Source organism: Mauremys reevesii, linkage group 17, assembly GCF_016161935.1.
Source record: "Mauremys reevesii isolate NIE-2019 linkage group 17, ASM1616193v1, whole genome shotgun sequence".
NCBI classification, from domain to species: domain Eukaryota; kingdom Metazoa; phylum Chordata; order Testudines; family Geoemydidae; genus Mauremys; species Mauremys reevesii.
Window position 1 is genome coordinate 23,474,889 of NC_052639.1, and position 27,953 is coordinate 23,502,841.

A 27,953-nucleotide genomic window follows, 5' to 3' on the forward strand; every position below is an offset into this window, starting at 1 on the left:
ACCACAGGAACAAGTTACCAAGGAAAGTGGTGGATTCTCCATCTCCTGATGTCATTTCATGAAGACTAGATGCCTTTATGGAATGTGTTTGCCCCAAAAGTAGCTCTTGTGTCCTACAGGAGGCCTGCGATACGCAGGGGGTCAGATTAGATGCTCTAATGGTCTCTTGCCATAAAGTCGACTAATTTCTGAAAATCTGAGGGTAGCATTGGGAGCAGCGTCTGATGTTTCCCTGCCTAGCCGGCTTGCTGCCTAGAACACGCTCCTTGGTGGGGTGATCCACAGGGAGTAGCTCAAACCTGCAAAGTGCCTGGCCAGGGGCAGGACGTTAACCCAGCAAGGGAGGGGTGTGGCAGTGACATCACAAAGGCCTTTTGCAGGACCTCAGACTATTGGTCCAAGGTGGTGGGGAGGTGGTGACCTCACAGAGAGATGCTGACATCAGCCAGGCAGGACAGGGGCGAGGGGCCAGGGAAACCTCAGAGACCCTGTGGCTTTGCTTCAGCAAGTCTCCTTCTCCAGGTCTCCTTCTCCTTCTCCAGGTCTCTCTCTGAGGACTGAGAGAGTATTCGGGTTCATGGACGTGAGCGCCAGGAGGAACCTCTTTCGAGTTTTCTCCTTCCCTTTTAGTGATTTTACTAGAAAACAGCCGTCCCTGTTTAGAAGGTAAGAGCCTCCTGGAGGTTTGAAACCTGTTCAGTCTGATCCATCTGGTGAGAGTTGAATTCTAGGCATGGAAAACACGAGCTTAAAGAGGCAGAATTTTATTGCGCACCTGGGATTTTGTCCCTTAGAATCACTGGGGACATTAGGGTTTGTCCTTTTTGTTTCACATTTTCCTCCATCCCTTCCTCCCTCCTTTCTCTTCTTCTCTTGCTTATTTTGTTCTTTCTCCTGTTCCCCTCCCAACACCAGGAGGGAGGGTGTGCAGGGAGGGCTCTGCAGCTCCCACTGTAGGAGGTCCACCCAAAAATGTGAGGCTGAAATAGTGCTCAGGCAGTCAGGACCGGATTAGCCTTTTGGGTCCCGGCACCAAACATATTTGTAGGCCCCTATGTAGTCACTGTGGGCTCCAGTGTGGGCCTGGTGGGGCAGTGCCATTGGTGCCATAGGATACCCGGTACTGAACCTCAGAGACATTTTCATTTTGATCACACACCCCTACATGACTGTACGCATTGCCATACACAGCTCCCTCAGCCCCGGGTTTTCTTATTGAGCTGTACACCCATGTGGGTTTACCAGTGTCCACAGTGAGCAGAACTTTCATAGTGATCAAGGAAACTCCCCACAGATTTATCTCCTTCCTCATTCAGACCTTCTCTAGCCATGTCTCCAGTACCCCCCATGTCACCAGTCACGGCAGATGGTCCTAGTCTCAGCTCAGAGTTCTAAAGCCAGCAGACACCTGATCAGGTCTGACAGATTCCCCCCCTCAGCCCCCATCCTACCATGTGAGCCAGCCACCTGCAAACACCATCTCCCCAAAGTCAGGACTGAGCCCTTGGGAATCCAGCCACCAGCCTCTCTCCCTCTGCTCCCATCTACATGCTAGTCTGCTACCTGGTCACCACCACCTCTCCCCATACTTGTTTCCTTTCCACTTTGGAAATGCTCCCACCCAGCTGGAAGCTCCCTCTGCCAGCCTGACCTGCTCCCTCCTTCCCTGCTCCCTTGACATTCCTGTCCTACTGGTGCCCTCTGTTCCTTGAGGTGAACTCCAGTGTCTTTAGCTGCTCTAGCTTAATGGCCCCAGTAGTCACAGAGCCACCTGCAGCTTCTCTGGCTACAGCCATGGGGCCAGTTCCCAGAGGCCAGCCTTAGCCAGCTGCAGCTACTAGCCGCAGGAGGGGTGGCAATGCCAGGGCTGAGCATGCTTGAACCTTGCAGCAGCACTAGGGGCTCTAAATCCTCAGCCCTGGCCTAGGCAGCTGCAGACTCTGGAGTTAGGCACTTCCCTCCTCTAGGCCATGGCTTTAAATACCTGCGATTCCCATCACCTGCAGCAGAGGCCACCAATTCCCGCCCCCTCAGCCAGCACCTAGTCGTGCAGAAAGTGCAGCCTGAGTGATTTTGGAGGCTGGGGTGCCAGGAGGTTCCCATCCCTGAGCAGCAGCTCTGCAACAAGCTCACGTGCGTCCCAGTTGGGACATTAGCTGTTACTGACAAGGCTTGTCTGTGTTCTTTTTTATCTCATTGTTAGGTGTGAAGTATGAACTGTTGAATAGGTTCCATTAGTTGGTTAATAAGATGTCTACAGAAGTAAATCACTGGCTTTAAAATAAGATCCAATCTGGAGCATATGAACTATTGACCCCTGGACTCCATCTCTGAGAGGACTTGTTTACCATCAGGGGACAGGCTCAAACCAGTCCAAACCGGTTTTCCCGCCAAAACCAGCCCTCAGCGTTCCATCTCCTCAGCCCTTTTCCCGCCACAGAAGTGATATAAGGACGTGCTCAGCGCCTGCGCGGGCCGTCCCCCAGCGACGGCCCTCCACGGTCGGGTCTTCCCAGTGCTCCCGAGCCGGAGGCGAACCCTCTGGGTCCCGCCGTGAGACTGAGGAACAGGAGGCCTGTCACCCCCATTCCTGCCGTCCTGCATCCCTGGTGTCCAGCCTCCCACGGAGCCCCCGGGGAGTGAGAGCCCCGGGGGCACTGGGGCTGGGCAGGAAAGTGACTCTGCCCGGGAACCCGGGAGAAGCCTCAGAGCTGCCTCAGCCCCAGTGGAGCTGCAGCAGGAGCTGCCCCGGCATCGCTGGGATTTGGGGCAGAGACTGGGGCCTGGCAGGGGATCACCTGTGGTGTGGGGAGATGGGGGTGTCAGGCAGGGAGGAGAAGCTGGAGTTGGAGGGAAGGTCAGTGGGACGCGGGGGGGGTTGAACTGTCTCTGTGCAGCCAGGAAATTCCCAAGTGGGGGGAGAAGTGGTGGGCGGGGGTAGGGGGGAGGGGGGTTAATTTGATCCTGTCCCTGTTTGTGCCACTTGGCTCTCGCCCCGATACAAATTCTCTCTAGTTCTGCCCCTTTTCTCGCTCAGTGTCTCACGGGGCTATAAAATCTGGGGCGATTTCCCCCTTCCCCTCAATGATCAGCTCTCCCGTCTCCCCGATTTCCCCGTTCTCCCCATGAGTCTCAAACGTCAGTTTAAAATCTTCTCTCGTGAGGGCATTTTCCACCCGTGTTATCTGCAGCGATTTGTCCTTGTGTAGGTGGGAAATTGTTGCCCTGCGTCATTCCCAGCACATGGCTGCCCCTGGAGTGGGGGTGGGATGGCTCAGTGGCTTAATGCTCAAATAAATTTGTTAGTCTCTAAGGTTCCACAAGTACTCCTGTTCTTTTTGTGGATACAGACTAACACGGCTGCTGCTCTGAAACTATGTAACTGTACTCTCTATGCCAGGATCTAAATCATGAATGAAGATATTGAACAGAACTGGACCCAGAGCTGAGCATGGTGGGACCCCACTCCTTATGCCCTTCCGGCCTGACTGTGAACCACTGATAACTACTCTCTGGGAACAGTTTCCCAACCAGTTATGCACCCACCTTAGAGTAGTTCCATCTAGGTTGTATTTCCCTAGTTTGTTAAGGAGAAGGTCATGTGAGACTGCATTGAAAGCCTTCCTAAAGTCTAGATAAACCATATCTGCCGCTTCCCGCATCCGCAAGGTTTGTTACCCAGTCAAAGAAAGCTATCGGGGCTGGTTTGACACAACTTGTCCTTGATAAATCCAAGCTGGCTATTGCTTCTCTCCTATTATCTTCTAGATGTTTTCAGATGGATTCCTGAATTGTTTGCTGCATTATCTTCCTGGTGCAGAAGTTAAGCTGACTGGTCTGTAACTGCCTGGCTTGTCCTTATTTCCTTTTTCATATATGGAACTACATTTGCCCTTTCCAGTCTGCTGGAATCTCTCCCATCTTCCATGACTTTTCAACTATAATAACCAAAGTAAAACTAGCCCATTGGGTCTGTGAGCAGGTAAATCGCCTCCCTCGCCCAGCTCCCCCAGGGCAATGACCCAATGCCTCCCCCCACCACAGGGACAGAAGCTGAAAGTCCATCTGATGGCAGGTCAGGGGCTAGCGTGGAATGTGCTGGGATCTCGGCCTGGGCCCTAGTGGGGTAGGTGACCCCGTCACCCGTAACCACACCCAGCAAGGCCTGCACCGATTTTCTCCCTGTCTGTGAGTCCCAGCAGAGAGACCAGGGACTCATTGGTCCATGGAGAATGAGCTTTCCCCCAGCTGGGGCTGCAAACCAGTGATCAAGGGCAGCGGGTGAGGGGAGCTTGCACTAGCGCTCCTGCAGGGTCCATGGTGTGGGGTGAACAGAGAAATCCAGTGTCCAGGGCTCTCAGGCCACGTGTCCATTCCACTGCAGGAGGGGATCTGGGAGCAGCCCGAGGGGACTGGGGCAGGAGTCGGGAAAGCAGCCGTCTGGGAGAAGGAGGGAATTCAGCTGTGCTGGGGAAGCTGGGCTGAGCAGAGATGCTGCTGCAGATGCTGCTAGTTCCCTGAGTACGACGCTGCAGCACTTTAACTACATGGTTAATATAGAGGTTGCAGCTCAGCTGAGTAGTGTGCTGCACTCATTTTAATGGTGTTAGTGGCTTTGCCAGGGTATAAAACCAGGGCCGCCCAGAGGATTCCGGGGGCCTGGGGTCTTCGGCGGCAGGGGCCCCCACTTCGGCGGTAATTTGGTGGCGGGGCCCTTCCGTTTCATGACCCGCCACGAAGTGCCCGGAGACCCGTGGCGGGGACCCCCTGCTGCCGAATTACCACCGAAGACCGGGCTGCACGTCGGCGGCGGGTCCCGCTTCGGCAGTAATTCGCCAGCAGAGGGTCCTTCCACCCCAGAGCGGAAGGATTCCCCGCCACCGAAGACCGGGAGCAGAAGAAGCTCAAGGGCCCGGTCCGCAAGTTTTCGGGGCTCCCGGGCGAGTGAAGGACCCTGCTCCAGGGGCCCGAAAAACTCGTAGGGGCCCCTGCAGTCCGGGGCCTGGGGCAAATTGCCCCTCTTGCCCCCCCCTCGCGGCGGCCCTGTATAAAACTGAGGTGCAGCTTCACCCTGGTCACACCCCTCTATCCCTGCTCCAACCCCACCCCCTCCAGACAGGACATGCTCCCCCCAACCCGAGCAAACCATGAGCCAACAGCGGCGGTGGGGATGCACAAGTGTCACCTGGGTGGGAGGAATTTCCCAGGGTGGGGAGGGCTTTACCCCTTCCTACAGACACTTTGGCCCACCCTGGGCAGCATGGGAGGCAGAGCACAGTGGTGGGCTGGGGCCAGATTTCAAGAATGTCTCTTGATGTCAGATCCAAATATGGGATCCTGCCTTTACATGCGTAGGGGCTGGACACCTGCAGTGCCCAAGGACTCCACATGCAGCTGTGGCTGCAGTTGGAACAAGTTCCCTGCAGTCCTGTAGTTCAAAGGGAGAAACTGAGGTACCCAAAATTAGGCCATTGTTGTAAATTGAGGCCTTTCCGCCTTGCCCGTTAACAACAGTCGGTGGGCTAAGGCTCATTGGAAGTCACTGTTTAGACTTGATCACGGCTGACGTAGTCCTGGTCATAAGCAGAAGCCTGGCAGTGAAAGGTCCTGATTCCATCCCCAGCCTCCAGAGGCAGATGGTCCCCCAGGGATGGAACAACCCTGGGATATTTTACACTCACAGTCTTTCCCACGGGCTGGGTAATTCCACAGTCTCATTCACAGGGCTGAGAACCTCAGGGTTAAGTTGCACAAAGTGAAACTAACTGAAATGTGCCCCCTGCGCTGCACGCTGTGCTGTGCTGCCCTGGGGAGATGTGGCTTTAAGCTGCTGTCCCAGCCCCTTCCCACTCTCAAGAAGGACTGGGCCAAAAGAGATCTGATGAGGTTCAACAAGCGTAAGGATTTTTATCTCTCTAGGCCGATCTGATCAGAAGATCTCGGGGAGCCTTACAGTTTATCTCCCGCTGAGTCCCCCTTTTAAGGCCATCTATCAGAGCTGACTTTAATGAACTCCACACACACAAAGCTATAAAATAAAACAACAACACTTTATTTGCTAAGGGGAGAGGAAGGAATGGAAAGGGGAATGGATTACTGATTCTGGAGATTCGGAATAACACACAGGCACTTATAATACAAGATGTTCTATCTTTACAGACATCAGCGATAAAGGGGTGCAGGATCCAGAAAAGAGAAGCCAGTAGTGAACACTGACCGTGGACAACAGATGAAACAGACAGGTACGTATCCCTATCTTAACTCCCACCTAACCCGCTTTGCGTCGTCCTGAGTGCACGATTGATCTAACTAATCGGACCAGGTCCGTGTATGCAAGTTTGCTTTCCCAAAACAACAAACAAACAACCCCAACTTAATTAGTAAGTAGCTATTGCAGGCCCATAGCCAGTGGCAAGATTGTACCGCACCAGGAGAGAGAGCAGCCACCTGCACCTCTGACAGCTCAAAAGCTCAAGAGCCAGTGCCCTGGCCCCTCCCTCATTGGTCTCTGTAGGAGCTGTTGCTGGGCAAGGTCAGATTCCTGCTCTTCCCACTTTCCCGCCTTTTCTAGGTACTGAGGAACAAGAACCTGACCCCAATGGAGGTCGCCTTGTCCTTTACCAAAACAAAATGGCCTTTTGATTTACAGAACTTATTTTAACTTTTATACAGAATAATTCGGCAAACATGTATACTGAAATTAACATTTCCCCTCTTGTCGGTGTTACACCTGTTTTAAAAGATGTAACTGCCGACACCTGTGGCTTTGCCAAATTATGACCCACCCGATGAATAAATTGTCACATGGCGAAAAATTTGCATTGAACCCAAATACAACCATAGTATTACAGAGGGGTAGTGCTGATTAAAACATTCCTTATCGCAGACTGGGGATGTGTAATAACTGTTTGATTTGCTTCTTCCCTAATTACCACGGGACCAGTTAAACTAGGAATAGGAGAAGGAAGAACCAAAACAAATTGGTATACTCTTATTCCATACGGACCTACCATAAACCATTTACCAGAGTCTGCCGTTGTAACATTCATTTTAAACCTCCTATACAAGTCTAACTATTTACGGGAAAATTTAACCTTGATCTTACTGCAGTAGAAAGTTTTACAATGAAAAGACTCTTCCTGCTTTACATCCATTTCCTGCATAGACGAACTATTGCAAGAAGGTGTGGATACAACAGTACATTGAGAGCCGAGAAGGAAGGACTGTGCTGGAGTACTAATTCTGAACATGGCACTAGGTCTTTCATGAACCCAAGGAGCTGATATATTTCCAGAAACCCACCCCATGGTACATGCTCAGGTACTTCCAATTTAATGCAACCGCAAATCTGAGAACTGTTGGGCACCTAAGTTTGGTACAATTCCCAAAAGAGGTTTTACTATATCCCACTTACATGACATTTCTGTTTTTCTCTGCATCCCACAGGTGCAGCCTGATAGTTAAGGCACATTTCTGAAATTACTGCTTGAAATATACCTGCCTTGTTCGATCTTTCTTTGACCCACTTGAGCACACAGCACGGTTCTTCCTTGATCATTAAAACAGAAATGGGGTCATTTTGTTCCAAAGGATCCAGGGTGGCCATGGGATCCTCTGTGGCATAATGACTCCTGTTATACAGAACAGATGGTCACCTTCAACCAAATCAATTAACCAAACCTTAACAAATACAGTGCAACCTATATACATAGAGAATAGGATGATGGCGGTCATGTCGATCTAGGAATGGAAGAGAAAATATGATTGGCACAGTTAAATGGGTTGATTTCCTTTCCATTCCTTTACCTGGCTGCTATGGAATCACTTTAATTTGATCCCCTTCTTTGCTGGTATTTGAACCTGATATACAGAGGCACTTGCTCCGTTTGTTATGATAACTGGACCCACCCAACGAGGACTAAGGACATGGCCTTTTCTATATAATACCTAAACATTACCTTTGTACCAACCACCCATCCTACATCATTAATGTGGCCTAACCAAGCACTAATGACTTGGTTATTAGCTTTTAGTTGAGGAGCTACTCGATGTTGAAGACTGCTGATGGTGTCTAGCAACTGTGACATGTATAAGTCTATTTGCACCCTGGGAAGGTACTCATCCGGTGGAACTCCTCCCACCCACTAAAGTTCAGGGGTGTGCATAATTCTCCCAGTTAGCATCTCGTGCGGTGAAAACCCTCACACAGTTCTAGTAGATCGCATGGCCGCTAGGATATATGGGAGTTTGCTATCCCAATCCCTTCCTTGCACATCTATTACTTTTCTAAGAGCAGTTTTCATGGCTCTATTAGCCTCTCGACGATAACAGATTTTGCGGGTGAGCAGCTATGTGCAACCGCTGTTTGATGTTTAAGGCCGCACACAGCGCTTTTGTGACTTCACCCACAAAGTGTGGTCCTCTGTCTGAATCTATTTCTGATGGGATACCAAATCGAGAAAAGGTTTGTTCCAGTATTTCCTCCTTTATGTTAGGCAACCACGCCACTTAGACACCCGTTCCAAAGTTTTGGACGCAGCATAGTGTCCTGGCCATGAGCTACAGTTATTAGTTCTTTTCGTGGAGTTATTGGCATAACCAGTACAGGTAATTCACAGTTTGGTGATGTTGCTATAATCAATCCGTTTTGTCCTTACATATCCTTGATGTTTCCCTGCTGTTAAAAGGGCTTGGAGAACATTATCCTGTTTTGCAGGGTCAAGATGCCATGGCCTGCTGACACATCTGGAGACGGCATCTTAACTACAGCAGCTGAAATTGGGTCTTATCCCATGTATATGCTGATCCTAACCTAGCAGCTTGTTTTGCTAGCTGATTGGCCTGATTGTCAAGCGTGGCCAGAACCGACCCCCTTCGTATGGGCTTTTACTTTGAACTCTTTTCTTCCAGATGGGAAGGGCTTGAACCACCCAACTAGAAGCAGAACACAGACAGATGTTTTCTCAGGTGCTACCCCAGACGATACTGCCAGGACCGCAATTCATTGTGCAGCTTGTGCTGACGGCGGCCTCACCGTACCCTGCACCACTTGCTGTGTCCTCCTGGATTGCAGCAAACCCTGCAACAGGATGCCCTTCGTGGTGACAAGCACTCCCATCAACTGCCCAGAGTGTTAACCCTTTTCCTTGTACTTCTTCCCAGGATGTTGCTAAGAAGAATGGAGATAGTAAGTCTAAATCAGGATCTGGCAACGGACATTCGTGCTCATCTCCTGCGGTAATCGGAGCATAGGGAAGGATTCTCGTATGGGGATCTTCTCAGTGAATATCCCGATTGACCAGACTTAGAGTCCATCCCGCCAGCCGGGGAGAGGATACCCTTCCCTCATTAATTCTTCCAGAGATGACATATTTTACTGGAGTATGGCATGTCCTCACCACAATGAGAGTTGTGCCACTTAAATATTCCCAATGTGTTAGGGACCATACCAGGGCGAATACCTCACGTTCGCAAGCTGAAAACCTCGCCTCCACCTCACTGAGAGTTTTGGAACCATAGGCCATCGGTCTCACCTGGCCAATTTGTTTTTGCAGCAAAACAGCTCCAGTGCTTGCTGGAGTAGTTGCCAGGTGCAAGTAAAATGGCAGGCCTTGTTTAGGAGAGGCTCGCGCTGGTGCAGCCGCTAGAGCCTTTCTAAGATCATTAAAAAGGCACCTTTCACAATTGGCAAGTCAAATCCTAGTGAGGAAAAGACAAAGAAGCGTAAACTCTGGCAAGTCCAATGAAAAGTATAGGGCAGAGGCCAAAAATGAACGTGAAGAGCAACTAGCCAAGGCACAACAACTACCAGCAAAGGGTTGTTCAGTACATGGGATCAGGGCCGGCTCCAGGCACCAGCCTACCAAGCACGGGCTGGGGCGGCACCTTGGGAGGGGGGCACTCGGGGGTTGGGTTTATTGTTTTTGTTTGGCCAGGCGGCGCGGGGGGGAGGCGGGTCTTAGGAGGCGGGGTGCCGTGTTGGGGGGGCGGGGACTTGGGCGGTGCTCGGCTGGGGTGGGGACTTGGGAAACGGGCCGCTCCGGGGGCGGGGATGTGGGTGGGGCGCCGCTCAGGGTGGGGACTGGGTGGGGCGCCGCTCGGGGGGCGGGGCTTGGGTGACGCTCGGGGGCGGGGCCTTGGGCGGCATGACGCTCGGGGGCGGGGACGTGGGCGGGGCAATGCTCGGGGGGCGGGGCTTGGGTGACGCTAGGGGGCGGGGTCTTGGGCAGCATGATGCTCGAGGGGCGGGGACTTGGGCGGGGCAATGCTCAGGGTGGGGACTGGGCGGGGCGCCGCTCGGGGGGCGGGGCTTGGGTGACGCTCGGGGGCGGGGCCTTGGGCGGTGTGACGCTCGGAGGGGGGGCGGCGCTCCTTGTTTTGGCTTGCGGAGGGGTCCATGGGATGCAGGAAGTCTGCCAAACGGTCAGCAAAGCCACTAGGCAATCGGTGCTAAAGGAGCACTCCAGGAAGACCAGGCCACTGCGGCGAAGCTAAAAAAGTTCCTTGCTTCTGTCTTCACTGCAGAGGATGCGGAGGAAATCCAGACACGCCAGCCCTTCTTTTCAGGTGACAGATGCTAGAATCAAAGAATTATAGACCCATCAGGTTAGAAGGCACTGCAAGGTCCAGGGAGGGTGTTTGGGTGAAGAAGGGGGTTTGGGGTGTAGGCTCTGGGAGGGGGTTTGGGTTCTGGGTGCAGGGTCTGGGCTGGGACAGGCGGTTGGGGTGCAGGAGGGGGTTTGGGTGCTAGGTGCAGGGTCTGGGCTGGGACAGGGGGTTGGGGTGCAGGAGGGGGCTTGGGGGCTGGGTGCAGGGTCTGGGCTGGGACAGGGGGTTGGGGTGCAGGAGGGGGTTTGGGTGCTAGGTGCAGGGTCTGGGCTGGGACAGGGGGTTGGGGTTGGGAGCAGAAGGTACAAGCTCTAGGAGGGGTTTGGGTGCGGGGTGCAGGGTCTGGGCTGGGACAGGGGTTGGGGTTGGGTGCAGAAGAGGGTACAAGCTCTAGGAGGGAGTTTGGGTTCTGGGTGCAGGGTCTGGGCTGGGACAGGCGGTTGGGGTGCAGGAGGGGGTTTGGGTGCTAGGTGCAGGGTCTGGGCTGGGACAGGGGGTTGGGAGCAGAAGGGGGTACAAGCTCTAGGAGGGAGTTTGGGTTCTGGGTGCAGGGTCTGGGCTGGGACGGGGGTTGGGGTGCAGGAGGGGTTTGGGTGCTCGGTGCAGGGTCGGGGCTGGGACAGTGGGTTGGGGTGCAGGAGGGGGCTTAGGGCTTGGTGCAGGGTCTGGGCTGGGACAGGGGTTTGGGAGCAGAGGGGGGTACAAGCTCTAGGAGGGGGTTTGGGTTCTGGGTGCAGGGTCGGGGCTGGGACAGGGGGTTGGGGTGCAGGAGGGGGTACAAGCTCTAGGAGGGAGTTTGGGTTCTGGGTGCAGGGTCTGGGCTGGGACAGGGGGTTGGGGTGCAGGAGGGGTTTGGGTGCTAGGTGCAGGGTCTGGGCTGGGACAGGGGTTGGGGTGCAGGAGGGGGCTTGGGGGCTGGGTGCAGGGTCTGGGCTGGGACAGGGGGTTGGGGGTTGGGTGCAGAAGAGGGTACAAGCTCTAGGAGGGAGTTTGGGTTCTGGGTGCAGGGTCTGGGCTGGGACAGGGGGTTGGGGTGCAGGAGGGGGTTTGGGTGCTAGGTGCAGGGTCTGGGCTGGGACAGGGGGTTGGGGTTTGGGAGCAGAAAGGGGTACAAACGAGGGAGTTTGGGTGCTGGGTGCAGGGTCTGGGCTGGGACAGGCGGTTGGGGTGCAGGAGGGGGTACAAGCTCTAGGAGGAGTTTGGGTTCTGGGTGCAGGGTCTGGGCTGGGACAGGGGTTGGGGTGCAGGAGGGTTTGGGTGCTAGGTGCAGGGTCTGGGCTGGGACTGTGGGTTGGGTTGCAGGAGGGGGCTTGGGGGCTGGGTGCAGGGTCTGGGCTGGGACAGGGGGTTGGGGTGCAGGAGGGGGCTTGGGGGCTGGGTGCAGGGTCTGGGCTGGGACAGGGGTTTGGGGTTTGGGAGCAGAAGGGGGTACAAGCTCTAGGAGGGGGTTTGGGTTCTGGGTGCAGGGTCTGGGCTGGGACAGGCGGTTGGGGTGCAGGAGGGGGTACATGGGATGCAGGAAGTCTGCCAAACGGTCAGCAAAGCCACTAGGCAATCGGTGCTAAAGGAGCACTCCAGGAAGACCAGGCCACTGCGGCGAAGCTAAAAAAGTTCCTTGCTTCTGTCTTCACTGCAGAGGATGCGGAGGAAATCCAGACACGCCAGCCCTTCTTTTTAGGTGACAGATGCTAGAATCAAAGAATTATAGACCCATCAGGTTAGAAGGCACTGCAAGGTCCAGGGAGGGTGTTTGGGTGAAGAAGGGGGTTGGGTGTAGGCTCTGGGAGGAGTTTGGGTTCTGGGTGCAGGGTCTGGGCTGGGACAGGGGTTGGGGTTGGGTGCAGAAGGGGTACTAGCTCTAGGAGGGTGTTTGGGTTCTGGGTGCAGGGTCTGGGCTGGGACAGGCGGTTGGGGTGCAGGAGGCGGTTTGGGTGCTAGGTGCAGGGTCTGGGCTGGGACAGGGGGTTGGGGTTTGGGAGCAGAAAGGGGTACAAACGAGGGAGTTTGGGTGCTGGGTGCAGGGTCTGGGCTGGGACAGGCGGTTGGGGTGCAGGAGGGGGTACAAGCTCTAGGAGGGAGTTTGGGTTCTGGGTGCAGGGTCTGGGCTGGGACAGGGAGTTGGGGACCAGGATGGGGAACAAGCTCTAGGAGGGAGTTTGGGTTCTGGGTGCAGGGTCTGGGCTGGGCCCGGGGGTTGGGGTGCAGGAGGGGGTTTGGGTGCTAGGTGCAGGGTCTGGGCTGGGACAGGGGGTTGGGGTGCAGGAGGGGGCTTGGGGGCTGGGTGCAGGGTCTGGGCTGGGACAGGGGTTTGGGGTTTGGGAGCAGAAGGGGGTACAAGCTCTAGGAGGGGGTTTGGGTTCTGGGTGCAGGGTCTGGGCTGGGACAGGGGTTTGGGTGCAGGAGGGGGTTTGGGTGCTAGGTGCAGGGTCTGGGCTGGGACAGGGGTTGGGGTGCAGGAGGGGCGGGGGGGCTGGGTGCTGGGTCGGGGCTGGGACTGGGGTTTGGGGTTTGGGAGCAGAAGGGGGTACAAGCTCTAGGAGGGGGTTTGGGTTCTGGGTGCAGGGTCTGGGCTGGGACAGGGGGTTGGGGTGCAGGAGGGGGTTTGGGTGCTAGGTGCAGGGTCTGGGCTGGGACAGGGGGTTGGGGTTTGGGAGCAGAAAAGGGTACAAACGAGGGAGTTTGGGTGCGGGGTGCAGAGTCTGGGCTGGGACAGGTGGTGGGGGTTTGGGAGCAGAAAAGGGTACAAACGAGGAGTTTGGGTGCTGGGTGCAGGGTCTGGGCTGGGACAGGGGTTGGGGTTGGGTGCAGAAGGGGCACAAGCTCTAGGAGGGGTTTGGGTGCTAGGTGCAGGGTCTGGGCTGGGACAGGGGTTGGGGTGCAGGAGGGCTTGCTTGGGGCTGGCAGTGCAGAGTCTGGGATGGGACAGGGGTTTGGGGTGCAGGAGGGGTTTGGGGGCTGGGTGTGAGGGTTTGAGTGTTGGGTGCAGGGTCTGGGCTGGGACTGGGCGTTGGGGTGCAGGAGGGGGTGCAGGGTGTGGGTCTGGGCCAGGGTTGAGGAGTTTGGGGTGCAGCAGGAAAGCTGCCCTGTGGCTGGGGTGGGGGCAGAGGAGGATTCCCAGGGACAAGACACTCACCCAGGCCCCACCAGGCTGCTGCTCAGGAGGTCCAAGGGATAAGCCCCTCCCCTCAGAGATTCGACTTGGAGTCACCTGGTGGGGGGGGAGGCTGCCATGCACCTCCTACTTCCACAGGCGCAGCAGCCGCTCAGCCTGCCCCCAGCGCTGCTCCCCTGTAGCCTGCAGTGGCAGCGGCCAGTGAGGAGCACAGTGTGGAGATGCAGGGGCAGGCAGAGACGCTTGGGGAGGCGTGGGGTGGCAGGCAGGGCGGGGATGCTCTGGGGTGGCACGTGGGAGTGGCAGGTCGGGCTGGGGAGAAACCCTGCCCTGAACATTGGTGGAGCCGGGCCCTCGAGGCCCTGAATTTGCTGGAGCCCGGCACCACAGGCCCATATAACTCGCCGCCTCTGGCAAGATTCATCTAGTCTAACCCCTGCCAAGATGCAGGACTTTGTGTGTCTAACCCACCCAGCTTCTCTCTTCTGGCTGGGGTCCCTTGACTGCAGCAGCTCCCCCGATCTCCTCGCTCTCCTCTTTCCCTTACTTCCTTCACTTCTCTGCCCACTGGTTTGCTGCATCTCTGAGTCCTCTCTATATGCCCTGGCCCAGCAGCTAGTTGCCCAGGCTACACTCCCATTGCCATCCGTGGGGGCAGCCTGGGCTGTGAGGGCTGCAGGTTTTGGTCCCTGGTCAATGCAGGTGCTATGGCTGCTGCACAGCTACGTGGTGACTCCTGCAGCCCATCACCAAACTGCGGGGCCATATTCTGCAGGGTGGCCTCCCTGGCTGAGATTCTGGGAGCAGAGAACCCCTGGGTCAGAGAAGGAAAATGGCCCACACAGAACACACTGTCAATGGCTCCCACAGACGTCCCCGTGACACCCGACTGTGCAGCCCAGAAGTTCTCCTGCTCCTTCATTGTCACCACGGGCAAGAGTCTGGCAATGGGAATGGATTATGCATCTGGGCAAGGAGGAATTGGCCATGGAGGTGGAGGAGGACTTGGCTTTGCCCTCCTTATCCTCCTCCTCATCCAAGTCGTCCTCTTCTGCTTTCTTCTCCATGACCACGTGCTCCATTCCCATGGCCAGGTCCTCCCCCTCCTCCACTTCCTCCTCTCTGGCCAGATCCTCCCTCTCCTCTGTGGCCAGGTTCTCCTCCTCCTTTCCTCCTCGTCCTCTTCTCTGGTCAGGTCCTCTTCCTCCTGCTCCTTCTCCGTGGCCAGGTTCTCCTCCTTCTCATCTTCCTCTCTGGCCAGGTCCTCTTGCTCCTACTCTTCCATTGCCAGGTCCACCTCCTTCTCTTCTTCTTCCCCCTGCATCGGCACATCCTCATCCTCCTCCATTCCTGGGTCCTCCTAGTCTGTAGTCAGGTCCTCTACCTCTTCTTCCGCCTCTTCTTCTTCCCCCTGCATGGCCACATCCTCGTCCTCCTCCATTGCCAGGTCCTCTCCCTTCTCCTCCTCCTGACCCAGATCCTCCTTGTCCTCCTCTGTGGCCTGGTCCTTCTCCATGGCCAGGTCTTCCTCTTTCTCCTCTGGAGCCAGGTCCTCCTCCTCTTCCTCCTGCTCCATGGCCAGGTGCTCCACTCCTGTGGCCAGGTCCTCTTCCTCTTCCTCCACAGGCAGGTGCTCCTCTTCCTGCTCCATGGCCAGGTCCTTCTCTTCTTCCTTTTGCTCCATGATCAGGTGTTCCTTTCTTCCTCTACCTTTACCTTCTTCTTCCTCCTCCTTCTCAGTGATCAAGTCCTCTTCCTCTTCTGTGCAGAGGTCCTCCTCCTCCTCTTCTGCTGACAAGTTCTCTTCCTCCTCCTCTCCTCTGCTGCAGACACATTCTCCTCCTCCCCTTTCCACTGCTGCAGACACATTCTCCTCCTCCTCCTTTCCTCTGCTGCAGACACGTTCTCTTCCTCCTCCTCCTCCTCTTCTTCCTCTTCTGCAAACAAGTTCTCCTCCTCCTTTTCCTCTTCTGTAGTCAGATTCTCCTCTTCCTTCTCTTCAGACACATCCCCCCCCTCCTCCTCCTCTTCTTCCTCTTCTGCAAACAAGTTCTCCTCCTCCTTTTCCTCTTCTGTAGTCAGATTCTCCTCTTCCTTCTCTTCAGACACATCCCCCCCCTCCTCCTCCTCTTCTTCCTTTTCTGCAGACACATTCTCCTCCTCTTCTTCCTTTTCTGCAAACAGGTTCTCATCCTCCTCCTTGTTCTCTTCTATAGATATTTCCTCCTCCCCTTCTCCTCTGTGTCCAGGTCTTCCTCCTCCTCAGTGGTAATGTTCTCCTCTTTCATCACTAGCTCCTCCACCTCCTCCTCTTTTCACTAATCAGGACTTGCTCTTCCTGCTTCTCCTCCTCCTCTGTCTTTAGATCTTCCTCCTCTTCCTCTCTTTCTGTGTCAGGGTCTTCATCCTCCTCTGTCTTTTCCTCAGGGGCAAAGTCCTTCTCTGACTGGTCTGTGGGGGTCTCTGCATCAGAGAGACAAGGGCAGAGGGTGACTCTTGCTGGGGAGGGGGGAAGAGGAAGGACAGGGGTGAGAAAGGATGGGGAGAGCAGATTTAATGTTTCTCCCTCCCATGTAAGCATCGAAAGGCAGAGAGATCCCCACAGTGTCCCTCTCACACACCCCTCAGCCCCAGGACCCATTGCAGAGAGATCCCCACACTGCCCCGTCCACAGACCCCTCAGCCCCAATGACCCATGGCAGAGAGTTCCCCACACTGCCCCTCCCATAGACCCTCAGCCCTGTGGCCCCATGGCAGAGTGGGCCCTTCACTGTCCCATCCTCCCTGGGAGTTGCTCCAAATCATCAGGGACCCACTTCCCAGAAGCTCCCCCCATGCCCCATTGCAGGGGGTGGCTCTGCAACTCCCGCTGATGTCATTGAGCTCACGTGGCTCTGGCCAGACCCCTGGGCTGGGATCCCCACAATGACTGGGACAGAGCGACTGGGTGTTAATGGCCCTTGCTCCTCCCCATGCCCAGGGGGTCTCCTCACCTGCAGTGGAGGACCACTCAGCCTCCGTGTTGCAGAGAACCTCCAGAGAGTAGCTGCTCTCCTCTCCGGCAACAGTTAAGCAGCTGAGGCAGCGATCCCCCAGCTCCTGCCCTGGGAATGCCTCCTGCTGGCCCACACAGCTGGGATGAGGGCAGGCCTTCCAGCAGAAGCAAACCCAGAGCTGCGTTGCCTGGCTCCTGCCATGGGCTGAGTCCTGCCTGCCCAGATTGAACTTAGGCCACCTCCATCTCGGCCTGGATGTTGTCTCTCTCTGCTCAGCACCAGCCCTGGGGGCTGGTTTCCTCCCAGTGAGCAAGGCCGAGCAGGACCATCTCCTGGGGTGGCCGGGCCTGCTTCCCATGCCATGCGGATGGAGGGGCAGCTCTCTGTCTGGGGACGCTGGCAGCTGGTCCCCTCTGGCTCCGGGGCCACCTTCCTCCTGAGATACCTTCTCAGCACGTCCATCCTGGAACTGAGCAGGGAGCAGCCGTGAGTCTGGGGCAACAAAGCCTCTCAGCAATGGGCCTGTCTTGCCTCAGGGGGAATGGAACCTGGGTCCTTAGAATCATAGAATCTCAGGGTTGGAAGGGACCTCAGGAGGTATCTAGTCCAACCCCCTGCTCAAAGCAGGACCAACCCCAACTTAATCATCCCGGCCAGGGCTTTGTCAAGCCGGGCCCTAAAAACCTCTGAGGATGGAGATTCCACCTAGGGAACCCATCCCAGTGCTTCACCATCCTCCTAGTGAAATAGTGTTTCCTAACATCCAACCTAGACCTCCCCCACTGCAACTTGAGACCATTGCTCCTTGTTCTGTCATCTGCCACCACTGAGAACAGCTGAGCTCCATCCTCCATAGTACAGAGCAGTACTATGTATGCATGAAGTGCCGCCTAATAGAGCTGCTGGAGGAAAAGATCCAGGGCCTAGAGCTGCAGGTAGAAACCCTGATAGAGAATAGAAGGGGGTTCGAGCAGCTGATGGAGCAATGGCAAGCAGTAACGGAAGGGGAACGCCCAGGGGCAAAGGGGGAAGCAGGGGCTAAGGCCAACGAGGGGGGACCACCAGACAAGGAAGATGGGCGGTGGAAGCATGTGACCGTGAGAAGCAGGCAGAGGAAAAGGAGAGCCAGTGAGGGGGAAATAGAGCTAAGGAACAGGTATGAAGGTTTGGAGAATGAGGAAGGGGTACAGCAGGTGGTAGCTGATGGTGGGAGGCCAAGGAAAAAGAGACGAGCGGCCAGTCCCATAGAAAGAGGGGAGGAGTCTATGGAGACAGCACCAAGTTTGGGCCCAGGGAGGTTACAGGATGGCTTAAGGGGAACCATAAGGGACGATAGGAATGGAAGGAGCGTGCGACGAGGGGGGACAGGGGATAGGTTAGAGGACCGTGCTGTCCCCAGGCAAAGGCAGGTCTACGTGATTGGGGATTCCATACTGAGAAGGGTGGATAGGCCTGTGACCAGGGCCGATCCGGAAAACAGAAGGGTGTGCTGTCTACCGGGCGCTAAAATACGGGATGTGGACCTGAGGTTGAAAAGGATCCTAAGAGGAGCAGGTAAGAACCCATTGATCATCCTTCATGTGGGAACGAATGATACTGCTAGATTCTTGCTAGACAGGATCAAGGGAGACTATGCCAGGTTGGGTAAGACGCTCAAGGAAATTGAGGCTCAGGTGATCTTCAGTGGGATCCTACCTGTTCCTAGGGAAGGGCGCCAAAGGGGTGAGAAGATAGTGATGATTAACAGTTGGCTGAGGGAGTGGTGTTACAAGGAGGGCTTTGGGATGTATGGGCACTGGGAGGCTTTTGGGGACAGACAACTGTTCTCACGGGATGGGCTCCACCTAAGTAGGGAAGGAAGTAGACTTCTAGGAGGGAGGCTGGCTCACCTGATTAAAAGAGTTTTAAACTAGACACTGAGGGGAGACGGTTGGGAGAGGTCCTGGTGCTCTCCACGCCAAATTTATACATTGGGAGTGAGAACAAGATAACAACAGATATAGCCAGAGGGGGACGGTTAGGTGTCAGGAAGAGGGGGGTGGGGACGGATACTAGATCTACAGGTCATGCTGGTAGTACTGTGTCCCTACCGAGTTGGGTGAAAAGAGTGAGAGGAGCCCAACAGCAAAAATTAGGATGTTTGTTCACCAATGCAAGAAGCTTAGGTAATAAAATGGAGGAACTGGAGCTCTTGGTCCGAGAATTGAAGCCGGATATCGTAGGAATAACCGAAACATGGTGGAACGGTAGCCATGACTGGAGTACAGGTATGGAAGGGTATGTGCTATTTAGGAAAGTCCGATGCAAAGGTAAAGGGGGGGGAGTAGCATTGTATATCAATAATGAGGTGAAATGTAATGAAATAACTAGCAATGCAATGGATAATACGGAGTCTGTCTGGGCAATGGTCACATTGGGGAAGAAAACTACTAGAGCCTCACCCGGGATAGTGATTGGGGTGTGCTATAGACCGCCGGGATCTACCCTAGAGACGGATAGAGAGCTCTTTAATGTTTTTAAGGAGGTAAACACTAATAGGAACTACTTGATAATGGGGGATTTTAACTTCCCGGATATAGATTGGGAAACAAATGCTAGTAACAATAATAGGGCTCAGCTTTTCCTAGACGTGATAGCGGATGAATTCCTTCATCAAGTGATTGCTGAACCGACGAGGGGGGATGCCATTTTAGATCTGGTTTTGGTGAGCAACAAGGACCTTGTTGAGGAAATAGTTGTAGGGGACAACCTTGGCTCGAGTGATCATGAGCTAATTCGTTTCAAAATAAATGAGAGGATAATCAATAGTGCATCTGAGACTAGGGTTTATGATTTCAAAAGGGCTAACTTTACTAAACTAAGGCGACTAGTTAGGGAAGTAGACTGGCCTAACATATTTAGGGATCTAAGGGCAGATGACGCCTGGGGTTACTTCAGGTTGAAGTTGCAGGAGATGTCAGAGGCATGTATCCCAAGAAAGGGAAAACGGTTCATAGGTAGCAGTTTTAGACCGAGCTGGATGAGCAAGCGTCTCAGAGGGGTCATTAAGAAAAAACAGAAAGCGTACAAGGACTGGAAAATGGGAGGGATCAGCAAAGAAACCTACCTTATTGAGGTCAGAGGGTGTAGGGAAGCAGTGAGAAAGGCAAAACGACGGGTGGAGATGGACTTAGCGAAGGGGATTAAAACCAATAGCAAAAGGTTTTTTAGCCATATAAATAGGAAGAAAACCAAGAAAGAAGAAGTGGGACCGCTTAAAACTTTGAACGGAGTGGAGATTAGGGATAATCTTGGAATGGCACAATATCTGAACGAATATTTTGCCTCGGTCTTCAATGAGGCTAATGAAGGGCTAAGGAATAGTGATACAGGGACCGATGGGAATGAGGATATGGGGGTAGACATTATGGTATCGGAGGTGAAAGCCAAACTTGAACAGCTTAATGGAAGTAAATCGGGGGGCCCGGATAATCTTCATCCTAGAATATTAAGGGAACTAGCGAGTGATATTGCTAGCCCGTTAGCGATGATTTTTAATAAATCTCTAAATTCGGGGATTGTACCATTGGACTGGAGATTAGCTAACGTAGTTCCTATATTCAAGAAGGGGAAAAAAAGTGACCCGGGTAACTACAGGCCTGTTAGTTTAACATCTGTAGTATGCAAAGTCATGGAAAAAATTTTAAAAGAGAGAGTGGTTACGGAGCAGGAGGCCGATGGCAACTGGGATAGTTTACAGCATGGATTTACGAAAGGTAGATCGTGCCAAACCAACCTGATCTCCTTCTTTGAGAAAGTAACAGATTTTTTAGACAAGGGAAATGCAGTGGATCTAATATATCTAGATTTCAGTAAGGCGTTTGATACGGTACCGCATGAGGAATTACTGGTTAAATTGGAAAGGATGGGGATTGAAATGAAAATCCAGAGGTGGATAAGGAGCTGGTTAAAGGAGACTGCAGAGGGTAGTATTGAAGGGGAACTGTCAGGTTGAGGGGGTCACTAGTGGAGTTCCTCAAGGTTCGGTTTTGGGTCCAATTTTATTCAATCTATTTATTGCTGACCTGGGAACCAAGAGTAGGAGTGGGCTGATAAAGTTTGCGGACGACACCAAGTTGGGAGGTATTGCCAATTCGGGAAAGGATCGGGATATCCTCCAGGGAGATTTGGATGACCTTGTAAGCTGGAGCATTAGTAACAGGATGAAATTCAATAGTGAGAAGTGTAAGGTTATGCATTTAGGGATGACTAACAAGAATTTTAGTTATAAGCTAGGGACGCACCAGTTGCAAGTAACGGAGGAGGAGAAGGACCTAGGAGTCCTGGTTGATCGTAGGATGACCATGAGCAGGCAATGTGATGTGGCCGTTAAGAAAGCAAATGCGGTATTGGGATGCATTAGGCGAGGTATTTCTAGTAGGGATAAGGAAGTGCTAGTCCCGTTATATAAGGCGTTGGTGAGACCTCATTTGGAGTATTGTGTGCAGTTTTGGTCTCCCATGTTTAAGAAGGATGAATTCAAACTGGAACAGGTACAAAGAAGGGCCACTAGAATGGTCCGAGGAATGGAAGGCCTGTCATATGAAAGGAGACTTGAGGAGCTCGGTTTGTTTTCCTTAACCAAAAGAAGGATAAGAGGAGATATGATTACACTCTTTAAATATATCAGAGGGATAAATACCAGGAAGGAGAGGAATTATTTCAGCTCAGTGCTAATGTGGACACGAGGACAAACGGATATAAATTGTCAGTTAGGAAATTTAGGCTAGAAATTAGACGAAGGTTTCTAACTATCAGGGGAGTGCAATACTGGAACAGCCTACCGAGGGAAACAGTGGGGGCGAAGGACCTCCATGACTTTAAGACTAAGCTAGATAAGTTTATGGAGGAGATGGTATGATAGGATACCGGGCTTAGTCAATAGGTTAATTAAGTGCCACACTGGTAAATAGTACAATGGGTCAATGATATGTTATTCTTAACCTTTTTCCAGAGGGTATGGCTGGAGAGTCTTGCCCGCATGCTCGGGGTTCAGCTGACCGCCATATTTGGGGTCGGGAAGGAATTTTCCTCCAGGGTAGATTGGCTGTGGCCCTGGAGGTTTTTCGCCTTCCTCCGAAGCATGGGGCAGGGGTCACTTGCTAATGGAGTGGGTAGATCGGCTAATGTGGCCTGCATCTTGCAGGAGGTCAGACTAGATGATCATATTGGTCCCTTCTGATCTATGATTCTATGATTCTCTTTGGAACCCCCCTTCAGGTAATTGAAAGCTGCTATCAAATCCCCCCTCACTTTTCTCTTCTGCAGACTAAACAATCCCAGTTCCCTCAGCCTCTCCTCATAAGTCATGTGCTCCAGCCCCCTAATCACTTTTGTTGCCCTCCGCTGGACTCTTTCCAATTTCTCCACATCCTTCTTGTAGTGTGGGGCCCAAAACTGAACACAGTACTCCACATGAGGCCTCACCAATGTCGAATAGAGGGGAATGATCACGTCCCTTGATCTGCTGGCAATGCGTCTACTTATACAGCCCAAAATGCCATTAGCCTTCTTGGCAACAAGAGCACACTGCTGACTCATATCTAGTTTCTTGTCCACTGTAATCCCCAGGTCCTTTTTTGCAGAACTGCTGCTTAGCCAGGCGGTTCCCAGCCTGTAACGGTGCATGGGATTCTTCCGTCCGAAGTGCAGGACTCTCTTGGCCCCTGCTGACTCCACCCCAGGGGGCCCCTCCTAGTGCCTGAGTCACAAGGGCTGCTGTGCCCTGGGGAAGTGTTTGGTGCCCAATAACAGACTAGGATTGTCATCCAGGCACAAGGGTACAAATCTATCACAATCTCCCAGTAACAACACAACAAGTGAGGGAGCTTATTGGGCAGAGGGAAGAAAGGCCTGGGGTTAAGGAAAGAACAGGAGCAACTAGACTAGTAACCCATCAACAATCACAGCATTGACAAGGGGCCCGACCCGCCCCAACCAGCTCCCTCCCAGCCCCTGCGCAGCAGAATGGGAGTTGAGTATCAGTTCTCTAGGGGCTGATGCTGCCCTGTGCTCCTTGGCCGGCTTGAAATTCACAAGGAAAACAAGCAAAAGGGATTCTTACCGGGTCTTCGGTCTGAGTGTCAATGGGCACCTCCCAGGCTGTGACGTCTCCTCAGCTCCACTCCGCCAACAACCGAATGGAAACCAACCCCTTTGTCTCCGAGCACTGGCTTCTGATTGGCTCCCTCTGCTCCACTCCCCCAACAGCCAATAACCAAATGTAAACTGACCCCTTTGTCTCCGAGCGCTAACTTCTGATTGGCTCCCTCTGCTCCACTCCACCAACAGCCAACAACCAAATATAAACTGACCCCTTTGTCTCCGAGCGCTGACTTCTGATTGGCTCTGGTAGTAGCTCCCCGCATGTTCCGTCTCCGCCCGGCATTCCAGGCATGCTGGGAAGCGGTATCCTGAGCCCTGCAGCCATTGCAGTGGCGGCTTAACGCACAGGGGGCCCATGCCCAGGGGCCTCGGGCAACTCGGGGGGCCCTGGGAAAATCTCACCATGCTCGGGCAGCATGATTTCGTTGGTGATTGTCTTGCCTGGCATCAACAACGCTTCTGCTCTCACTCGTTTTCCATCTCACCACTGGGCTGGACTCTTTCCCTCTTCCCTCCTCTCCACCCCCACATTTCTTTCCCTGGTGCCAAACACAACACAAGAGGGAAAACAAAAGTTATCATCACAATCTGCCGTGATGGCTAGGCTCTCCTTCTCGCATCACCCACACCCCAGGGCTTACCCTGAACCCCTTTGCATGATGTTGTCACAGCTACAATTGGAAAGCACCCCACTGCTCCTGCACCCAGCATAGTCACGCTGCACAAGAGACTCTTGTCCCTTCCACTGGTATTAACCCCACAGAGCCCCAGGTCCAGCTAGGATGCACCTTATTTTTCTTTAGTACTGGGGTTCTCGTCCTCTCCTTCCTATCTCTCTTGGACTCCATCTGTGGGAGTGGACAGGAAGTGTTACAGACACACAGACCCTCCCCAGCTCTCTCTGCACCCTGGGCTCACACCTGGTTGTCTCCCAATCCTTGGCGCTGTCCAGCATGCCTCCCGCAGAAGTCATAGAATCATAGAATATCAGGGTTGGAAGGGACCTCAGGAGGTATCTAGCCCAACCCCCTGCTCAAATCAGGACCAATTCCCAACTAAAGCATCCCAGCCAGGGCTTTGTCAAGCCTGACCTTAAAAACCTCTAAGGAAGGAGATTCCACCACCTCCCTAGGGAACCCATTCCAGTGCTTCACCACTCTGTGAGTGAAAAAGTTTTTTCCTGATATCCAACCTAAACCTCCCACACTGCAACTTGAGACCATTACTCCTTGTTCTGTCATTGGGTACCACTGAGAACAGTCTAGATCCATCCTCTCTGGAACCCCCTTTCAGGTAGTTGAAAGCAGCTATCAAATCCCCTGCTCATTCATCTCTTCTGCAGACTAAACAATCCCAGTTTCCTCAGCCTCTCCTCATAAGTCATGTGCTCCAGCCCCCTAATCATTTTTGTTGCCCTCCGCTGGACTCTCTCCAATTTATCCACATCCTTCTTGTAGTGTGGGGCCCAAAACTGGACACAGTACTCCAGATGAGGCCTCACCAATGTCAAATAGAGGGGAATGATCACATCCCTCGATCTGCTGGCTATGCCCCTATTTATACAGCCCAAAGTGCCATTAGCCTTCTTGGCAACAAGGCCACACTGTCGACTCATATCCAACTTCTCGTCCACTGTAACTCCTAGGTCCTTTTCTGCAGAACTGCTTCCTAGCCATTCGGTCTCTAGTCTGTAACAGTGAATGGGATTCTTCCGTCCTAAGTGCAGGACTCTGCACTTCTCCTTGTTGAACCTCATCAGGTTTCTTTATCTAGGTCCCTCTGTATCCTATCCCTACCCTCCACTGTATCTACCACTCCTCCAAGTTTAGTGTCATCAGCAAACTTGCTGAGAGTGCAGTCCATGCCATCCTCCAGATCGTTAATGAAGATATTGAACAAAACCGGCCCCAGCACCGACTCTTGGGGCACTCCACTTGAAACGGGCTGCCAACTAGACATGGAGCCGTTGATCACTACCTGTTGAGCCTGACGATCTAGCCAGATTTCTATCCACCTTATAGTCCAATCATCCAGCCCACAGTTCTTTAACTTGCTGGCAAGAATACTGTGGAGACCATATCAAAAGTTTTGCTAGAGTCAAGGAATAACACATCCACTGCTTTCCCTCACCCACAGACCCAGTTATCTCCTCATAGAAGGCAATTAGGTTAGTCAGGCATGACTTGCCCTTGGTGAATCCATGGCGCCGCCGCCCTTGGTGGTGCTGAGTTCTGGGGGCTGGGGTGGGGGGGTCCGTCCGTTTCACAAGCTGCGGCTCTTCCCACGTCCCCGAGCTCATGGTAGAATCCCGGCAGGAGTTTGGGGGGCAGAGGAGCTGCCCAACCCCGTAATCCAACCTCCCCTTCCCTGCCTCATTCCAGACGCTGAGTCCCAGCCCTGCCGCTGCCCTGGGGCAGGTGGGTTTCTAGTCCCAGTTGGGCCCTCTCCTAGGCCAGCGGTTCTCAGCCCCATCAGCACACCGGGCCGCCGGGTAGTGTCTGCACTGGGTGGCTGCAGCCCACAATGGCTAAGAGGTTGAGAACCGCGGCTCTGGGCCGAGTCTGTGGCTGCTCTGGGCCAGGCCTCTGCAAAGCTCCCGCGGTCCGTTACTGGGGCCATTTCAGCCACTGTCCTGGCTGGACGGGGAGCAGCGGGAGCTGGAGGAGGAGGGAACTGGGGGGGTCCTTGCAGCTCAGGGGCTGCCCGGTTAGAGCCCAGCCCTGGGCGGGAATCCCGGCAGAACCTGGTTCCTCGCTCGTTCCGTGTGCTGGTTTCCCTGGAGCTAATGGAGTCGGCGTCCCTGCGGTGGAGGGTGGGGACTCCGAACAGACCCAGAGCCGTAAGCGAGGCGAAGGTTTGGCCTTCAGGATAGCTGGTGCCCTGTAGTGCATCTGCAGAACCGTGGCCGGGGGGAGTCTGGGGCTGGGATAGCCGGGGGCTGCGGGTCAGGATTGAGGGACACCAGCAGGGCTGGGGGGGGGGGAGCCCAGGGCTGGGATAGCGGGGGGCTGGAAGTCGGGACTGAGGGGCACCGGCAGTGCTCTGTGAGGAGGGAGGGATGAGCCCAGGGCTGGGATAGTGGAGGGCTGCGGGTCGGGACTGAGGGGTACCAGCAGGGCTGTGGGGGGCGGGGGTGAGCCCAGGGCTGGGATAGCAGGGGCTGTGGGTCAGGATTGAGGGGCACTGGCAGTGCTGGGGGGGGGAGCCCAGGGATGGGATAGCAGGGGGCTGCGGGTCGGGACTGAGGGGCACCGGCAGGGCCGTGGGGTGAAGCAGCCCATCTGGCTCTAGGTTCTCCTCTCGGTTTCCTGGGCACTGAAACATTCCCCTGCTCCCCCCCACCGACCCAACGAATCCGAGCTGGGGCGCGGGGGCGAGGCTGGCCCGGGGCGCGGGAGCTGCACGGTTCTCCCCTGCCCCCCGTCTCGTTTGTTTCCCGGCTGCAGGATGAAGAGGACGAGGACGATCCCATCTACGTGCATGGTGACGAAGGCTACAGCCCCAACCTCAGGGGCAACTACTTCCGAGATGGGCAAACCAAGATCGGTGAGCGCCTGCCCTGCCCTGCCCTCGGCAGCTCCCCGGGCCTCTGTCTGGGAGGAGCTGGGAGCGGGTGGCTGCGTGGGTACGTCCCTCTCTGGCTGTGTGAGCTGGGCCCGGTGCAGTCTGGGGGCGACCCTAAGCCACCCTACGTCACTGCCCTCTGCAGTCTGCCGTCGAGCAGCCTTGGCGCGCTTTGCATTGTGCCAACTGCCAACGGGCCTCCCGGCTGTGCCGGGGGCTGGGCACAGAGATGCTCGTTGCCTCAGACAGAGGCACGAAGAGCAAGTGACTCTCCCAAGGACACCCAGGGGGTCACTAGCAGAGCCAAGAAGTGACCCTCCATCTCCTGCGTCCCAGCCCCATGACCCTCCTTGCTCTGCGAACATGTGCTCCCTAAATCTCTTTTCCTCGGCATCATCATGTGGCAGAGAGTTCCACTGGCTAACGTACATTGTCCAGAGCAGTAATGAAATGATCCAAAGCCCCTTGCTTGGCCACGTTAACGAGGCTCCCTCCCTCCCCAGGGCCCTGCTCACCCCTGTGGGCTGCGGCTGCAGGGGCTTCCCGTTCGCCTGCGGGCGTCCCGCTGCAGAGCCCGAGGCCACGCCCGCTGCAGTGCCCGGGGAATCTCCGCTGAGGCTAGCGGTGAGGCGCCCCAGCTGGTGGGCTGCATGTGCCAGAGTGGGGCTGATGTTCCCTCCAGCAGGGGGCGGTGGTGGCGAGTGTGGCCCCCCCCCCCACTCTAGGGCCCTAGGGCTGCTGTCTCCCCGCCCCCGCGCCCATCCTGTGCGTGGTCTGGGTGTTTTATGATCACGGTGAGTTTCGCTGCTGCTCCCCGGCCCTGCGGGAGGCTCCCAGCCCCTGGCCCGCTGCAAGGCCGGACCGCAGCCCCCTCCCCTTCGCCCCCGCAGACTTCGTGCTGGTGTGGGAGGAGAAGGTGCGGCCCCCGAAGAAGAGGAGGGGGAAGCTGGCGGCTCACGAGGCCAGAGGCGACCGGCCACGCGGGCACCACGAGCACTGGAGGAGGAAGTTCCTCAACAACCTGAGAAATGCCGGGCTGCTGATGGAGAAGGTGAGAGGAGAGACTTATACCGTGGGCCCCGGTATGTGCCTCCCTCCTCCGGTCCCGGCCGCATCCCTCCTGGGCCCCGGGCCCCTGCTGTGTCCCTCCCCCGCCCCAAGTCCCATCCATGTCCCTCCCCCACCCCCGAGGTCCCTGCCGCGTCGGGTTGCCAACTTTCTAATCACACAAAACCCAGCATCCCCGCCCCTCCACTGAGGCCCCACCCATGCCCCGCCCCATCTCCGAGGCCCTGCCCTACTCACTTCATCCCCCCCCTCCATCGCTTGCTCTCTCCCACCCTCATTCACTTTAACTGGGCTGGGGATTAGGGTACGGGGGGGGGGGTTGGGGATGCAGGCTCTGGGGTGGGTCTGGGGATGAGGAGTTTGGGGTGCAGGAGGGGGCTCTGGGCTGGGGCAGGGGGTAGAGGTGAGGGCTGTGGGAGGGAGTTTGGGTGCAAGAGGGGGCTGCGGGGTTCATCGTGGTT

At 54.9% G+C, this 27,953-nt stretch overlaps 1 protein-coding gene across 1 annotated transcript in view; it reads left to right on the top strand.

The window, feature by feature from the left end:
• The first annotated feature begins 5,702 nt into the window (after positions 1–5,702).
• Positions 5,703–27,953, top strand: part of LOC120385186 (anoctamin-7-like) — a 30,519-nt gene continuing 8,268 nt past the window's right edge. Inside the window, exons 1-6 of the mRNA XM_039504290.1 lie at positions 5,703–6,242; positions 7,166–7,320; positions 9,163–9,237; positions 10,525–10,566; positions 26,307–26,406; positions 27,315–27,475. Of these exons, the coding sequence (XP_039360224.1) occupies positions 7,306–7,320; positions 9,163–9,237; positions 10,525–10,566; positions 26,307–26,406; positions 27,315–27,475 (393 nt within the window). The 5' untranslated portion in view covers positions 5,703–6,242; positions 7,166–7,305. The remainder of the gene's footprint in view (positions 6,243–7,165; positions 7,321–9,162; positions 9,238–10,524; positions 10,567–26,306; positions 26,407–27,314; positions 27,476–27,953) is intronic.